Raw genomic sequence first — 19014 nt, forward strand, 5'->3', positions numbered from 1 at the left:
AAGCAGCCTTGCAGCTTCCACCTGGACCTCTTGAAACACTCGATTTTGAATTCTCCCTCTCAGGACCCAGCTGTCATGTTAGGAGAAACCAGCAACAACCTCTAGTCATCTGACTGAGCCACCTTGAATGTCCAGCCTTTAGATGACCACAGCCCCAGACACCTGGCTGGAACCACACGAGAGATTCAGGCAAGAACTGCCCAGGTGAGCCCAGTCAACACACTGCATAGTGGAGAAATGGAAAATTATTGCTTTAGGTCACTAAGTTTTGTTTTCTGGGGGTTGGGTAAGGCCGTTATACAAAAAATGGTAGGCTTTGGAAGCAACAGACTAGAGTTTGAAGTTTGGTTGTTTTACTACTTTTGTGACTTTTAGTGAGTTACTTTATGCCTCAGAGGTTTCTGTCTTCATCAGAAAAATAGTGACAATAGTAGCTGCTTCTCAACTGACCCATATTCCTCCAGCATCATATTTTCCTAATGACTCTTAGATCAAGGCCAGAATAAGCACGGTGACTATATGTTCTGCTCGGAACCAACTTTTGAGGCATCAAAAATATTTGGCCTCCTTTTACATTCATACTTCTTGCTTCCACATTGGATCTGTGTTTACTTATTGGAAGCACACTGAATGGGTGAATGGGAAAAAGGCACTATTAATAGACCTGTTGCCATCATTTTTCCAAACACTCTCTCAAGACCTAGAACGCAGGGAAAAGAGGACTGGGGCAGGCATATAGGACACTTTCTCTGTCTATACTGGACAGAACAGGCTCTGGCTCTGCAGAATTGCATTCCAAGTGGCCTAGTTGTCATCTCTAGGTGGGTCAACAGGCTTTGCTGGGAAGGAAAATTAATGAGAGGATTTCTTTTCCGATCTCAGTTTCTTCATCATCAGAGAAGTTACTTAATTCCTAGTCTTAGCTTCTTCTCTATTAGATAAGTTAACTGGTTTCTAGGCTCAACTACTTCTCTAATTTAGTCACATTATCTGGTTTCTAATCTTATCTGCTTCCTCACTAGCCAAGTTAATCTTCCTGATACTGAAGCATGGGAAGGATACTTGATAAGCCAATACACAGAGTCATCGAAAACATTAAATAAGGTAAGGAAGGGAAAGCACTTTGAAACACTGAAGTGCTGCACACATATAAGGATGCCTCAGCTAGGCATCTCCCAGTCATCCAAAACCCTCAATTTCCCCTTACTCTATCCAACATAAAATTTTTCAATAATCTTCTTACAGTCACTATTAAAAATATCTCTCAAATTTGTTCTTTCTATTGTCATTATTACCATTTAGGTGTAAGATGCCATTATTGATGGCTGGAGCAACTGTGGAACCTTCTAGCCTATTTCCCCACTTCAAGTCTCATCTCTTTTCATGCCATCCTCTGCCCCATTGCCAAAGTTTCCTTTGTAAAGTACAAGTGTCATCATGACAAATCTCTATTTTAGAACTGCCTTTTATTCTTCACTGCTTGGAGAATAGAATTCAAATTCCTTAGGTGATGATGCTAAAGCCTTCACAACCCTAAATTTCCCTGTCCAGTGTCATTTTCCTCCATTTCTGCTCCTACTACCCCACATACTCCTTGACTTTACACATCACACTTCCTCATACATCCTCATTCATTCTTCAAGACCCAAACCAAATGCCATTTTCTCCATGCAACATTTGCAGACAGTCCTATGAAGATGGTCACCCTCCTGTTTTTCTCACCCAGATTTCTTTTTTTTTTTTTTTTTTTTTTTTTGCGGTACGCGGGCCTCTCACTGTTGTGGCCTCTCCCGTTGTGGAGCACAGGCTCCGGACGCGCCATGGCTCACGGGTCCAGCCGCTCCGCGGCATGTGGGATCCTCCTGGACCGGGGCACGAACCCGCGTCCCCTGCATCGGCAGGCGGACTCTCAACCACTGCGCCACCAAGGAAGCCCCTCACCCAGATTTCTGTTCACAACTTTATTATAGCATTTTTCTCACTGTATTACAAGTATTAGTTTACATCACCAAGGGTCCCATCAGACAGTGACTCCTGAAAGGCCCATATTGTGTCATATTTCTCTTTGTTTATCCAGTGACTTGTTCTTCAATATACATTTATGGTAAAAAAAAAAAAAAGTATCCGTTTTCAATAAGAAGGACACAATGGCAAAATAGTTCAACCTATACCTGAGATTGGGCTTCAAGGGGTGGGAATATCTTTGTGAATTTAGGAAGAAAATAACATTTTAAAACTTCCTATCTGAGACTTTGATTGCTTTTAAAAAAAAGTCTGTCAAATTATATCAGGACATTGATTCACGCAGAGGATATGGCATAGAATGCTGTATCTATCAGCCTAGCCTAAATTATGTTGCAGTGAAAAAAGACCTCAAAATCATAGAGGCCTATAAAAACAAAGGCTTATTTTTTGCTCACATTACCTGTCCATATGGGTTGGCTTCATGTCATCTTTATTCCAGAACTCAGGCTGACTGAAGACCTCCTACATGGACAGTTCCAGCTGTGTTTCAGGGGGAAAAAAAGAGAAATGGCAGAGCCAAGGATGGCTCTTGAGCCTTCATATTGGGAAGTGGCATGGGTCAGCCAAAGTGAGTTACGTGGCCAAGTCGGAGATCAGTAGGCAGGAAAGTACATTTTGAAAAGAAGGCAATCTGCCATAGATGCTATAGAAGGTAAAGAGACAGGTGACATTGTCACTACCATGTTAAGACCTCTAGAATAGTTTCCTGTTGATAGGAATCTAAGAAAACACACCCTGCTAACATGATTATAGCCATATATCTTTGTTTACTTTGAGTCTAGCTAAAGTTGGAAAATTTCAAAGAAAAAAAAAAGTACCAGTTTTTATATCTATTAATTCTACACTAATTATGGAGTGTGATGAAACACAAAAAGTGCAGTATTTCTTGTGTGACAAGATTTTGGCCCATGGAGGCATGGAACCAATAAACTTGAAGGAGTACCTTAGGGTGCATACTCTAAAAATCTATTAGACATTGTGAATCTTTTTCTTTATATAAAAATATCTTGATTTTTACAGACTGGAACTTTACCTGGCTTTGGACTTTCCCCAAGAAAAAAGACTTGTATTAAAACATTTTTTGAGTTCAACATATCACCAAGAGAAATAACCCAGAGGCCACTGAAATATTTTGGTGAAGCCACACATTTCTTGAAGTTGTGTTCTCATCAAATGATGTCATCACTACAGAGTTTCTGACCTTTCTTTAATATTTCATTTTTTGCATGTAACTTAGAGAAAATAGATACCTCCATTTGCATAGCCAACTCCTGTTGGCAAGTTATCACAATCAAGGAAGAATTCCTACTTCGTGAACTCCTTTTAGAACCTGCAGAGTCAACGTCTTTAACATGGTGAAGAATTTCTTTGCCAAACAAACTTTCAGGCAGAATAAAAATCTTGGCACTCTGCGCTCAGATGGAGCATCTGTGACGCTTGGCAACACATCTGGTTCTGCTGCTTTGGTGAAGAAACATGCTCCTCGTCTCAACATGCAGTTGTGTCAGCCAGTGTCAACGACTCTGCCAGCGATCATGAAAAACTTGTCTCTATTTCTATGAACGTTGTCAACCTCCTGAGAGCCAGGGCTGACACACTTCTATTTCAAGAAGTTTTGTCAAGAAACGGGAGTAGAAGAGTCAATTCATTTCTGCAATATAGAAGTTAACTAGCTTTCCAGAGGACCTGTCTTCAAATGTTTGGTTGACCTTCAAATGAAAGTTCCTCTTTTTTGAGGCAAAGGAAATCCAACTATTAGAATAACCCAAAAGGAAATAGTCCAATCATAGTTAGCTCTACTTGATGTATATTCTTGCCAAATTACCTAGGTAATCAATCTTTTCATTTAAATTCTCTTAGCTCAACAGCCACTCTGGAGGGGCACGTGGGGGGCAGACAGCTACCTAAACATTCCAAGGCTGGAGAAGGGCTTCTGCAAACTGGAACAAGGAGTGACAAAGCTTCCCAATTTGTTTACAGGTAGAAACCCATAGACAGCTGGAATCCTTAGATAACCCTTTGAAAGCTAATCCTGCCTCTGATGACCTTAACATGCAACCATGAATACTTGATCCTTTAAAAAAAAATGACAAAGCATTAATGATGCAGACTTCTCAAGGCATGATCTCAACAAGGATTTTGGAGAACTCTAGGAATCTCACTATGCCTAACCCTCACCTAATAAAGCCACAGCAGCTCCCATTTTGTTTGTTACTGTTTTCTTTTGCCAAATCAGTATTTTAAGCACTTATTGCTGTGAAACTGAAAAGTCATAGTCAAACAGATGTCAAAAATAACAAGCTTATTGCTGTGTCAAAAAAACCACTCCGTAATTTTAATATCAAAGTCAAACATCAGCCTTCTTGAAGAAGCTTACTTTTGAGCTGAATTCAACTTTATTTTTACTTGAAAAATTTGCATTTATCTCAGGTGTTTGAGGAAAATAGGTATTAATGTCAAGAGAAATGTGGTGAGAACAACAGAGATAAGACTTTAGGAAGATACGTTATAGTCTCTGTAAAATAATTCAATTTCCATTGCAAAAAAATGGCATGAAAATGTTATTTGTATATGTGTTTATATGTTTTCTTCTGGGGAGAATGTCTACAGCTGCCTTTAGATTCTGAAAGGGTCTGTGCCCTAAATAAGGCTAGTACCGTCTGCCCTGGTTCTTTGCAGAGTGAAACATTTTAAGGAATGGAATGAATGTTGTGAGGAAGTGAACTTCTGTTGAAAAATGAAGTTAACCATGCCTTGGTGCTCCACTCACCAACGAATAATAGAGGTTCCTCAATAGGAAAGTAACCAACTGTACTAGAGATGGGCTCTAACCCACTCTCCTTTTGGACAAACTTTTCTGAAATAAAAACTAAGGCAATTTGGATAAAAATATTTGTTTTGTTAGATTCTGTTTTTAGTTTTCATATTAAATGAAGAACTGTAGAGCCATATTTTTACAGAAGAGTAGGACTAAGATAATAGGGAAAAAATAGGAACTCAGATCTAGTGCTTTTAAAATGCAGCATTTTTTTTGAGAAGTATAGAAAATGCAGTTGGAAGGTGCCTGTATTAGTTCCTATTGCTGCTGTAACAAATTATCATAAACCTAGGCTTAAACAACACAAACTTATTATCTTACAGTTCGGCAGTTCTGAAGTTGAAAATGGATCTCACTGGCCTAAGGTCAAGATGTGGACAAGACTGCATTTCTTTCTAGAGACTCTAGGGGCCTTCCCAGTTTCTAGAGGCTGCCCACATTCCTTGGCTTATGGCCCCTTTCCTCTTCCTTCAAAGCCAGTACAGCCGCTCACCTCCCTGCTCCGCCCCCAGTCAGTGTGTGTTTTATTAATGCCAATGCTCTGGCCCTGACTGTGTGTTCCCATGGTGGGTCTTCTATGGCTGCTCCTCCAGCTGCTGTTTCTTGATCGGCAGGTTCTCCTTGTACTTGTACTTGTTGAGCCTGCGGTGCAGGGCACATGCTTTCTTGGGCAGCAGATCCTGGGGCTTATGAACTTTCTGAGGTTCTCCTTCTGAATCTGGTTAATGATGTTGAGAACAAGGGTGACAGACTGGCAGACACCTCAGGTCTCTGGGAGCTTGGACCATATGCCGCCTGTCACTTTGGCGATGTGCACCTGGGAGAGCTCCACCTTCAGGTGGTCCAGATGTTTCAGCAGCTCTTCTTTCTTGCTGGGAAGGTTCTGAGCATTGGTTTTGGCCATTGCTGCACACTCTGATGGTCTCTTCCACTTTTAAGGACACTTGTAATATTGGGCCCACTCAGATAATCCAGGATAATCTCCCTACTGTAAAGTGAACTGTTTAGCAACCTTCATCCCATCTGCTACCTAATGCCTCTTTGCCATGCAGTGTAACGTATTCTCAGGTTCTAGGGATTAGGACAGGGACCTCTCTGAGGGGCTATTATTCTGCCTACCACATAGTCCCTTAGCTGGTATGATGGGAAAGAGCTGAAAGCATAAGAGAACAGTGAGAAGAAGTGGAAACCTAGATGTAAACAGCCCCTAGCTGGGTTGGATAGTATGTTCTCTGATTGTGCTACTAAAGATCATCCCTGAGATATTTTGCATCTACATTTTTTTTTTTTAAGTGGAAAACCTTAAGGAAGGGTAAAGATGCCATACTTGGAAACCTGAGTTTTAGCCCTGGCTCTGCCACTTATTGTCTATATCACCTTTGGCAATTCACTTAAGTTGTATGAACTATGGTTTCCTCATTTTAAAATGAGGTCTAGAAGGGGCAGGGAGAGGATGGACTGGGATCTGCTGAGTGTCAGGGGCTCAAAGAAAGGAATCATGGAATTTCAGAAATTCCACTGGCCCATAAGGGGGTCCTGGGATGAGAAACACCTGGTGCCAGAGGCCCCTAATTCTAGACTCCTGCTAAGGACTCTGGTCCATGCCACTTATCAAGCAAAGCTCAGTCACTGTGGACACATCCCATGATGCCCCAGTCAGGGTCACAGTGTTACAGAGCCTGGCTCCAGGGGCCAGCCATGTGTGCTGGATGGGCTCTGGCCCAAGGGCTGTGCAGAGGCAGCTCCTGAGGAGGCCAAATGGGAGAGTGAAATGCGTGTGTGCAGGCAGAAGGCCTCCTGCCTTCCAGGAGACGGAAGACCATGGGGCAGCAAGGCAGCCTTCTTTTGCCTGTCCTGGGTATCCACCAGTTTTAATTTTGCTATGATTCTAGAGGTAGTAGAGACTGTTTCTACTGACTTGAGGTCAGTAGGCTATCTGCTCAGTGGGTCCAGGCATCAACAGGTTCCCAATAGGAGGAATGGACCATTTCCCACTTTTTGCCAATTTTATTCTTATTTGCTCTTCTCCCCAGAAGGAAGCAACAAGGGTAAAGAGCCCATCGGGCTTTCTGCATGCCCAACCGCCCTCACTGCAGAGGTGAATTAAATAATAAGCAAGTGGAACATATTGTACTATGACTATAAAATATATCTCAGTTTATACCTCTGGTATGAGATGTTCCCTCTAATGTTTGAAAGGACATGTCTAGGCAGGCAGGCTTTTCTAATTTCTTTACTGTAGGATAGTTATATCAGGGTCTAGCAAAACAAGAAATGGAAAGACTGTTCCATTTTTGTTCTAGAGCATGGGTGGGACTAGATGGTTGTATCAGGCAGAATTCTAAGATGGCTGCCAAGATTCCTACCTCTTGGTGTATATGTCCTGAATAATCCCCTGCCTTTGTGTGTGAGGGGGATTTTGAATATGATGGGATAGTTATTCCTATGATTAGGTTATGTTACACAGCACAGTTCACTTTAAAAAGGGAGATTATCTTTGGTGGGCCTGACCTAATCAGGTGAGCCCTTAAAACAACTGGGTTCTTCCTGAAGAAACAGATTTGAAGTAGGAAAGAGATTTGAGACAGGCGTGATTCTCCACTGATGGATATAAAGATGGATGGGGCCATGGAAAGTGGAGACGAAGAGCAGAAAACCAAAAAAGAAAGCAAGGGCTTCAGTCCTCCAACTACAAGGAACTTCATTCTACCAACAAACTAAATGAGCTTGAAAGTGGATTTTTCTGCAGAGCCTCTAGACAGGAACTCAGCTTGACTGATACCTTGAGTGTGAGACTGAGTAGAGAACCCAGTTGAGCCACACCTGGACGTCTGATCTACTGAACTGACAGCTAATAAATGCATATGGTTTTAAACCAGAAATAAACTCACACACTATGGTCAATTATTCTACGACAAGGGAGACAAGAATATACAATGAAGAAAAGACAGTCTCTTCAATGAGTGGTACAGGAAAAACTGGACAGCTACATGTAAAAGCATGAAATGAGAATACTCCCAAACACCATATGCAAAAATAAACTCGAAATGGATCAAAGACCTAAACGTAAGGTCAGACACTATAAAACTCTTAGAGGAAAATATAGGCAGAACACTCTTTGACATAAATCGCTATAATATCTTTTTTGATCCACCTCCTAGAATAATGAAAATGAAAACAAAAATAAACAAATGGGACCTAATTAAACTTAAAAGCTTCTGCAGAGCAAAGGAAACCATCAACAAACTGAAAAGACAACCCACAAAATGGGAGAAAATATTTGCAAATGAAGCAACTGACAAGGGATTAATTTTCAAAACATACAAGCAGCTCATGCAGCTCTATGTCAAAAAAACAAACAATCCAATCAAAAAATGGGCAGAAGATCTAAATAGACATTTTTCCAAAGAAGACATACAGATGGCCAAAAAAACACATGAAAAGATGCTCAACATCACTAATTATTAGAGAAACGCAAATCAAAACTACAATGAAGTATCACCTCATACCAGTCAGAATGACCATTATCAAAAAGTCTACAAATAACAAATTCTGGAGCGGGTGTGGAGAAAAGGGAACCCTCCTACACTGTTGGTGGGAATGTAAACTGATGCAACCACTATGGAGAACAGTATGGAGGTTCCTTAAAAAACTTAAAATAGAACTACGATATGATCCAGCAATCCAACTCCTGGGCATATATCCAGACAAAAACCACAATCCGAAAGGATACACGCACGCCAATGTTCACTGCAGCGCTATTTACAATAGCCAAGACGTGGAAGCAACCTAAATGTCCATCAACAGAGGAATGGATAAAGAAGATGTGGTACATATATACGATGGAATATTATTACTCAGCCATAAAAAAGAATGAAATAATGTTATTTGCAGCAACATGGATGGAACTAGACATTATCATACTAAGTGAAGAAAGTCAGACAGAGAAAGACAAATATCACATGATATCACTCATATGTGGAATCTAATTTAAAAAGATACAAATGAACATATTTACACAACAGAAATAGATTTACAGAACCAAAAACAAACTTACAGTTACCAAAGGGGAAACGAGGGGGGGAGGGATAAAGCAGGAGCTTGGGATGAACATACACACACTACCATATATAAGGTAGATTTAACCAACAAGGACCTACTGTATAGCACAGGGAAGTCTACTCAATATTCTGTGATAACCTATATGAGAAAATAATCTAAAAAAGAATGACAATATGTATACATATAACTGAATCACTTTGCTGTCCACCTGAAACTAACACAGCATTGTAAATCAACTATACTCCAATAAAATTAAAATATGAAAAAAAGAAACAGAAATCCTATTTTAATATTTTATAATGAACTATTGCTAGTCCTAGCAAATAAATATTTTAAAATAAAAAAAAGCCTCTAAGTTTGTGATAATTTGTTATGCAGCAATAACACCAATAATACTACTAATAAAATACTAACCACAAAATTTTAAAATAAATAATAAATAAAATAAAATAAATAATAATAAAATAAAAAATAAAATACTAATAAGCTAATACAATGATATTCCACTTAAAGATAAGTTAGGATTTTTTTTTTGTCTCCTCTTTTCCTGCCTTTCTCCAAAGCTTTAATCCATTTCCCCACCATGTAGTTATTTCATTGACTATAACTAGAAAATACCATTTTGTCAGATTAAAAGCTCCTCTCATACCACTTACTTATTAGAGTTTTCTCTTTCTTCCCCCCCTCACAGTTGATTTGAGATGCAGAGATGTATGCCTCTTGGGTATATTATATACATGTTTAGGGCTGGAGGATCAAACCAGAACATACAGATCTTGAGAATTAAGGCAAATAATCTATGTTCTGACGTAAGTCAGATATATTTCATTCATTGTAGCTACTTATCTTGAAACACAGTAGCATTGACATAATGGCTGAAGAAAATAGAGAAGCAATGTAAGCATAAATGTCTGAACATTTTAATATCTTTTTTCGATAAACATTACTAGAATGCCATGCATTTGGATCCATGTTTTTCCTGAGGAAAACCTGCATTCTATCTTCTGCTTCCTGATACTGCAGCTGGATCCTATTATAAGGGTAGGACATAACATGGGAAGCATGCCTAAACTTTTAAAGCTACAAAACAAAAGCTAATCTTCATTAATTAGATGTCTAGATTATGCAGATTGACCACTGTATTATTATATGTAACATGGTGAAAAACACTATTATATGTTTGTTGATAGTTCCACGTAGGTAATTTATCTAAGCCTTATTTATAAAGATATTGTATTAACCACAAAGGCAGAATTTGGTGTCAGGTAAAAAAAATCAGATCAAACTGTGACTTTGTGGTTGATGGCTGAAAGAATGCTTTACAACAAAGGCAAACGAGAATGCAAGATGATGTCTTTCTAACATTTAATTCAAGAAAAATTTCATCTCCAGCACAGCTTAACCTAGAGCTACTACATAAGGCAGATATAAATGAAAATATTAACAAGTCAATGATTTATAACTAAGACTCACCCTTTAAAACCCATATTCTCTGCTTTTGTGGAAACCATGGAATTGGATTAAGAGAGAAGTCGCCTAATTTTAGATTTAAGCAAATGTGGACAATGGATTCTTAGAAAAAAGGATAAGTCTGAGTATCACAAACCCTCACCTGATTAATGATTAGCTGTTTTAGTAAAAAGGAAGAACTTACGAAAAAATACTCATGGTCCATAATGTGGAAAAACTTCAAGATCTGGGAAGTCAGGTAAATCACGACTTTGTTTTTACCAACTTTAACCAAAGTCTTCCCAGGTGCTAAAGTCAGTACTAAAGAAAAGCTATTACAAAACTATTCAGTTAAGTAATTATCATCTTTGCTTCAACTTCTTATACCTGTGTCTATATATGCCATCTATGTAATTATGTTGAGGGAAAACACTCCAAGCTCAAAAGAAGTGAACAACTTCAGTTTCTGCTCACACAGACCTTGTCAAGTAGCCAATGACTTGTCCTTTCATTGTGAGTGACTAATATCAATGCTGGCTCTAAAGAAAGACACTTTTCATAATCGCCCAACAATCTGTTAAGTGAAAACATATGAATGGGCTTAGGCACAGCCTGCCAGGGGTCTTTGCTGAATGGAAAACAGGTGCTCTCATTCTGTGCCACGTAATACCCCATTTACCCCCAAGTCCAAAGGTTACAGGACTAATAGCTGCCTTGTGGTAATCAGGGAAAGCCAAGACACTGGCCCTGGTGAAACATCTGGGACGTATTTTACATACTTGCAACATATGCTTCAGGTTCAATTAAAGTGAGGCTTTGGCACATTTATTAATCTTTTTTACTTTTATCCTATAAGAGGACCCACTGACCTGACCCCACTATTATACCATATGAGAAAACAGAGAAATAATGAGAGCTAGAGGTCAGTACCTGCTCGTATGGCAAAAAACACACTTGTTTTCTCATGAAACTCCATTACGCATGACTCTATACACAAACTTTAAATAGAGGAACCAATGAATTTTTTAAAGTAGGAAATTACCCTTCTCCCACTCAGACACATCTGATAGCCAAGACTTACATTTACCACTGCGAGAGCCAGTCGAGAGACGGAAACTGGTAAATAGAAACTTGAAGGATCCTTTCCTGTTTTCATTTCTTATATTAAAAAACTTTGTATTTCCAGAATATAAGCTTTCCACTCTACGATTCTTCCCTCTATGATGCAAGTCCCTAAAAGTCTATCGTAAATTATTACATTTGAAATTTTCTTTTTGTTCAGATATGATTTTTATACTATCAATTGCGTTATGAGTGAAAAAAAGCAAAACCTTCTTATATATCACTCAAATAAAGGGTTGGATTTATGAAAATCAGCTCACAATCCTTTCATATGGAAAACACACCGTTTGTCGGCATCCTGTACAGAAGAATACAGTTAAATTCACACAGTCATTTAAGCGCTCGCTTTCAATCAACTTTGGTAATGAGACCTGAAAATATGTTAGAACCAGGGTGTCAATCTCAGACAACCAAACACTGGATAACAACAGATGCCACTCCAGAGATCTGGGGTTGTTTCCACCCTGGCATGTTCTACTTGACATCTATGTTTTGGTGAACTGGTTAACCAGGTGTGCTAACGTCTAACAGTGTGCCACTCCTAACACCCTCTCTATTAAAAGATGACCAAAAAGGGAGATTAGTGGTATAGAATATCAACAAACTGGCTAAAAAAATATAGGTTGACTTCAAGCAGGGGCACTGAAGTACTAGACTTCACCAAGGGTTTCCACTTATTAACATTTCTCGGGAAATGTCTGCTACCGGAATGGACCTTTAAGGTGGCTTTAATAATAAAGCAGCAACAAGCAAGGGAAAATGGCCATAAATGGATGGCAGCTCAGTGTTTATCAGCAGAGAAATGATGATTCAGAGCTGGCATGTTGAGTTTAAATACAAGCTCTCTACAGCTCTACAACTGACCTTACCAATAAATCATATCATTTATTGCCAGAAGTGTATGCTCATGTTATTCAACATTAAAAACAAGCACATATGTGTTTTTGCAGAAAGGAGATTTTGTTGTTACTTTATGTTTGATGATGCTGCTAATGACTAAATGATGTCCAGAAGAAAAATCTCACATAAAAACTCTATGAATTTAAAAATGTTTGAAATAGCAGTAGAAGGGAGAAAGTGTGTGTGTGTGTGTGTGTGTGTGTATGTTTCTGTTTTCCTTCCAGCATTGAATATGTCAGGAAAAAAATCATTTGGGAAGTTAACTAATCACTGTGAATTTTTTTGACATTTCCAATGCTTGCTTCCAGCACTCAAATTCTTATACTGGGATATAAGTGTACATCTCTACTGGAATCAAAGGTCAAGGGCATAAATTAAGATACAGTGTTTTTCTCCTTTCTTTAAAAAATTTCAGTGCTTTACTATAACAAAAGTCAGATAGATTCCATGAAGGTCAAAATCTGGTTTTATAGGCTGAACAATGTGGAAATAATGAATGATATTCTCACTCCCCCCTCAGTCACCCCCCTCCCCTCAATCGCACCCTAAGACTTTTTGGATTTTAGATCTAGAAGTGCCCAAAGATGATGATAAACCAGCATCACTAGCCTCCTTGCCATAGAAAGCTGTTCTTCCGACCTCAGCCACTGCTGCAGTGGTGCAAGGCCATTCTGATTCCTCCTTCCAGTTGTCCCCTCTCCCCAGGGGACAACCAGTCAAGCAGTCCCAGAAACTAGCTGTTATTTACCGTCGTCACCAACCCCAAGCCAACCAGCAATCGAAATACGGGCCTCTCTGAACAGACTTTCCTGACCAAGGAGCCCCGGCCCATTCCAAGTTGAAGCCAGGGCAGTGAGCTCTGGGATTATTTAAATGCCCTCTGGAGCCCTCCGCACACGTGTTCTTTTGCTGAGTAATTCTTGGAAAATTACAGATGACAATATCCATGTTTGACACATGCAGGCTGCTATTTTTTTCACTCCTCTCTTCCCCCCAAGTGTAGCCTGATTTGTAATACTCAAGATAGGACAAATTTTTGCCCTTCAAAAACAGTTGTCACTGCCGTTATCTTCGTGAGAGCTATCAAGTTCCAGACAAGCTGAATTATTATTTTTTTGTTCCTGGCAGAAAAATATTTGACCCAGCTCTGGACAAAAGCGAAGACGATTTATAGCCCTCTCTGCCTCTTTGCAACATGCAGTGGCATTGTTAGGATGATAAACAGCACTGTCCAATTTTCTGGACTCAAACACTTCAACTCCTTTTTAACTGTCTGTGAAAACAGTGTCATGTCTACATTTCCCCATCCCCAGGTACCCAAGTGCTGGGAAAGATAATTACCTTGTCATCTTTGTCATCTTCTTCTTCCTCGTCCTCTAGCATGTCCTCCACTACCTGCAGACAGAAACAGAAGTCGTTTTCATGCTCTTAAAGGAGAGAATTTTGTTCTGTCATTTTGAACCTTTTAGAAGTGAAAACTTTATTAACATTTGAAACGGACGCACTGAGAGGGAATATCTGATCTAGAGATAGGGATTAGGAAAATGCTATGCCTTTAATTGATGAACACCAGGGAACTGAATCCCAGTCAGGGGAACCCTATTTGTGTGAAATGTTCTGTGACAATTTAAAGAATTGGAAATATGCATAAGGTAAACTAACACTAATTTGAAGGATGCTTTAAATCAGGAGATTTCTTTTTTTACCTACTCCACTGTCTATATTAAATTAGGCACTTTAAATTTGGAGCTAGATAACTGAGCAGAAAACAGCTCTGCTATTTCTAATTTACTTGTCACCAAACCCTAAGATAAAAATCTATGCCTGTTCATTGATTCATGCTGGTGAGCTATGGCATAAAGCTAACAATATCTTTCATGGCTCCAATTTTAATTCTGACATGTAAGTGTCAACTCTTGACCATCTCTGAATTACTTGTTCATTTTGTGGATTACCTGAAACTCTAATTTTAATTCTCTGTGATTTTACACATGGATTATGTTATGAGAATGAACATTACTACTGAAAGAAAAGATGTATTCAATAATCAAATGTGTATATTATGTATATATAACCCATGTAGATAGATATGCACGCATGTATTTTTTAATGGCTCCTGGTTTACCTACTTCAGCAGAATGGTATAGTCATTTTGGATTTGCCAAATAATTTCCCCTTGCCTGGATCAATATATAACTACAGGCATTACAAATGAGACCTCACCCCATTTCAGGTGTTTAATTATGTTTTTATACACACACACTCCATGGAATCCAAAAATTTAAAAACTCTGGGGGGAGCTCTTATTCAGGTAAGTGCTAACTTATAACTGTATTTATGCCATTTGATATAATTTCTTGTGGTGCTTCTATTTTTTTATCCAGTATCTTTATCTCTGAATAAACTCAACAGAATCATGGTTATCAAATATTTTTAAACCTTTCTCCCAAGCTCCTAACTTTAGAAGACAGAGATAGCTAGCTCTTCTTTCATGTGGCTTTAGGAAAGAGACAGGAATATGCTATGAATGAAAACTTCAGTAACTAAGACTTACTAAACAAAGAGTTACATAAACCGAGATAATACGTCAGGATGCTCAGTTATCCTAATAATTTTTCGCAAAGTTTCTAAAAGCATTAACGGATTTAAAAGAAGAACCCAAACACAAACTTCTAGTTCTCACGAACTGGTATATAACTAAAAGCATCTGACAAACTGGGAAATTGTTCTTAATTTAATGTCATACTTTAAATCTTCTATTAAGTGGTAGAATCTGGTGGTCTTTCATTTGGACACTCAGCATTTCAAAAGAATCAGAGTAGCCCAATGTTCTGTTTCCAGTATCGGGTTAGAGTTTACACTGATTTGGGGGACATATAAAATAGTTCAGCCACAGCAAGAAAGAAGGACTCTTGACATTCTAACTATACTCAGACACTCCATAAGCATTTATTACAAACGCCCTTGTCCAAGGCACAGTATTAGGGACTGTGGGAATAGAAAGATGAATAACACACATATACTTCATCTATAGTCATGTCAGCCCACAAGAGGCTTATAATCCAATAGAATTTAAATGGGGGCTATCAGATAGCCTTTCATGTTGACTTTTAACTTCCTGAAAATTTGAAGCATGCATATCATAAATATATAGACAACAATAGTGACAATATATAATTGAGGTGCTGTATGCCAGACTATTCCAAACTGGGACCTTTGTGATGGAGGTTGAAATAGGAGAGGCAGTCACAATATTTCAGTACATTGTGTTGCATCAAAAGAATTCACCTAACACAGCAAGTAGCTAAACTAGAACTCAGACCCAGATTGTGGGATAGCAGAGCCAGCTCTGAAACCCTGCTCAGTTCTAAAACCAAAAAAATAAAATAAAATAAAAGGGAAAAAAGGAAAAGAAAAACAAAAAAACGATTGACCTCTCACATGATTTTTTTTAATGATTATACTTTTGTATCTCTTATAAAATGGTGTTATAAATTTTAGATTTATATTAAGTAATATTTTAAGGTTGTCATTATCTATTTTTAAAAAATAAAAATTATATATATTTCAGGTATACAATGATTATTTGATATATATTAGATTAAATAATTTTTTTCCTAAAATTACTCATGTAGAGTCATATATCAAATATGGAAAATGAAATGAATATTATATTTTTATTCTTATACATAAAAATCAAACAATATTTTAGGTGGTTCTTGTTAAGAATGTATTATGTATCTCTCCTCTTCAGTATTTACCATCGTACTACAGTTCAAGGAAGGCAGAATGGTGTCAGATTGTGCCTAGCAGTTCATAATAAGTATTCAAGAAATATTTGTTGATAGACTGAACAGAAGAAAACCTCATCTATGCTTCATATCTTTGAACATGCATTTTGGAAGAGGGCCTATCATTTATCTCACAGAGCTCAACTAGCTCATCTGCAAAGACTTATACCTAATCAATGATGCAGATTAATAAAAGCAAATATTCAAACTGTTTTCAAAGATTTGCCTGGCAATAGAAAGCATGCATATTTAACTGTTACTTTAAGATTTGGAGATCTCCACTATCTTTAATTTTCAAAGATTCAAACTATTATCGAACCATAAAAAAACCAAGAAGTTAATTTATGCATTTCACAAATCAGTTGCAGATCTTATGTTCAAGAAGGACTCAAAAGAGCTACAGAATCAGGCTCTTCCTTTGCAAAACCCAAACTGTTCCCACCCTGCACAAGTGGGAAATTGGCTACGCACAACTGCCCCACAAATGCGCAGCCAGAATCACCCAAACACAACTATTTGCTTTTACATTTGGCAGAAAAGTGTTGTGTTAGCGAGAGGCTTTTGTGTTGCGTTGTAGCACCCGAGTGAGGGCTTTTCCCCTCCTCCAGTGACTTTTTAACATTACAACATAAACATCTACAAGTGAGGATTTATAATACAGATGGTTTCCTAGTGATGCCTTTAAGCTGCTTCAGAATGTATCCCACTGTTATGGTTTGCTCAGATGAAGCTTAAGGTGCCTTGGAAAATGGAGATGATAATAGCACCTTCCCCACAGTGTTGATTAGGGGTCCAATGAGACAATGTGTTTAAAGTGTTCAGCACAGTTCCTGTACCGAAGTACTAAAAAATGTGAGCTACTAATAAAAGTAGAAATAACATCAATTTAATAATATTTAAACATTAATTTTTGGAAATTAAATGATATATATATTTTTTCCTGGGCAAAATATTCAGGGTTCTGAATGACATACACAATTCTGGTTGTTTCATTGACACTAAGGAACATATAAAGCGGCACAGGTAGAGTTGTGGATAAAGATTCCCGATTAACATGATAATGGTTTCACAACTAATTTTCAGGCTTTAAGGGTCCAATGAAATGGATGGCTTTAAAGGCAACAGTGTCTCAGAAGCTGGGCTGTGCTCTAAGACATAAGACCTGGCCAAATGCAATGAATACAGAAACTGCAAACTGAGCTTTTGAAAACAAACTGTATATATCACTGAAGTGCATTTAAGGATTGCACAAAATTGCAACCTTTTCTAGAGAACTCAAGTAACACCTACTATTTAGAAAGAGTGCTGGAGTTTAACACTAAACTAAGGAAACAAATAAAATAAAGGAGTCCCAGTCTCAAATTCCAGCTCTTTCCTCTTCAGATAAAACCAAATAAGGGCTACATAGTTTTGTTTTCAAGTATACAAAGTCCAGTTGCCCAAACATTTGTCAGCAATAATTTAATAACAAGACATCTGTAGGATTTCCTTGAGGAAAAAAAAAATGAAGAGTGACAAAAATGCATGTGGTAGAAAAGATACATTTTTACAAAGTTGGGTTTTTTCCTCTTTTCATAAGGGGGAATATCTCAGATTGGCCCTAGAATTCTTTTTCCAAATTATGCTTTCTGATACCTTGCTTGAAAGCAAGTAGTATTAATCAAACAAAGGAAGGGCACTAGGGAAATCAGAAAGATGTAATGCAAGCAGTTAAAAGTGACATGACCTTCTGTAATGTCGCCCGTCACAGACTTACATGCCACACACTGGAGGAAGGTCTTGAAAGAAACTGATTCTTGGTACTATTCCTTGAATGTAATACTAATAAAGATGACATTTTAAAAAACACACGTAGACAGCCCCAAATGCAGCGTTCCAGCTACATTACAGCCAAAGAATAAGCAGAAAACACTATTTTTAGAAGCATAATATTTCTTCTTTCATAGTCCACATTTGCTAAACATTTGTCATTAACATATACAATATAATATGTAGCTGTATATTTTAAAAATCCATTTTCAAAATGGAGCAAAACTGCATCTGAAGAATCTGTATGTTTTACAGTTGTATAGGAGGTCTATTAATATTATGACTTTTAATTATAATTTGACACAACTAAATGCTTTATGATTTGCAAGGAAATAAAATTTTATTTGGCTGAAAATGTTAAAAATGATGCTGGTAATCTGAACAAAAATATGACAATATGTTTAGAATTACTCCCCTAGACAAAGATGTATAAGGGAGGGGACCAGCAGGATGCAGAAAAGGCAGACCAAAACAGTAAAAGGATGAGGAAAAGTAGATTCGGGTAAACTTCACTATTAAAATCATCACGGGACAGTGGATACTAAGTTCTGCCTTTTTTTTTTTTTTTTTTTTTTTTTTTCCGGTACCCGGGCCTCTCTCTGTGTGGCCTCTCCCGCTCCGGACGCGCAGGCTCAGAGGCCATGGCTCACGGGCCCAGCCGCTCCGCGGCATGTGGGATCTTCCCGGACAGGGGCACAAACCCGTGTCCCCTGCATCGGCAGGCGGACTCTCAACCACTAGGGAAGCCCCAAAGTCCTGCTTTTTAATGCTAATTTAGGGTGCATGTTTGAAAGCTAAAATGACAAAAGGGGGTTAAAAGTTCCATGAATAATTCTTAAAACACTTTGTATTATGATTTTCCCAGGGCTAAAGTCTTCCACTTATTTATATCTCTTTAAACAAAAAGGAAAAATCTTGGTTATGTTACCTTTGTAAGATAAGTATTGAGTACCACAAAGCCAAAAACCCTGGAAAGCCAAAGCTGACACAAACCAGTTTCTTTCATATGTTTACTTTTTCCCTCAGAAATAATCTTTG

General features: G+C 38.2%; 1 protein-coding gene across 11 annotated transcripts in view; it reads right to left on the reverse strand.

Moving 5' to 3' along the window:
* The window catches only part of MCTP1 (multiple C2 and transmembrane domain containing 1), a 594606-nt gene that overhangs the window by 63932 nt on the left and 511660 nt on the right, over positions 1-19014 (reverse strand). For all 11 annotated transcript variants that reach the window (XM_055086668.1, XM_055086667.1, XM_055086666.1 and 8 more), the window contains one exon: positions 13718-13771. In XM_055086668.1, coding sequence (XP_054942643.1) covers positions 13718-13771 — 54 coding nt within the window. The remainder of the gene's footprint in view (positions 1-13717; positions 13772-19014) is intronic.

The sequence above is a fragment of the Physeter macrocephalus genome, chromosome 8 (genome assembly GCF_002837175.3).
Source record: "Physeter macrocephalus isolate SW-GA chromosome 8, ASM283717v5, whole genome shotgun sequence".
In the NCBI taxonomy this organism is placed as follows: Eukaryota; Metazoa; Chordata; class Mammalia; order Artiodactyla; family Physeteridae; genus Physeter; species Physeter macrocephalus.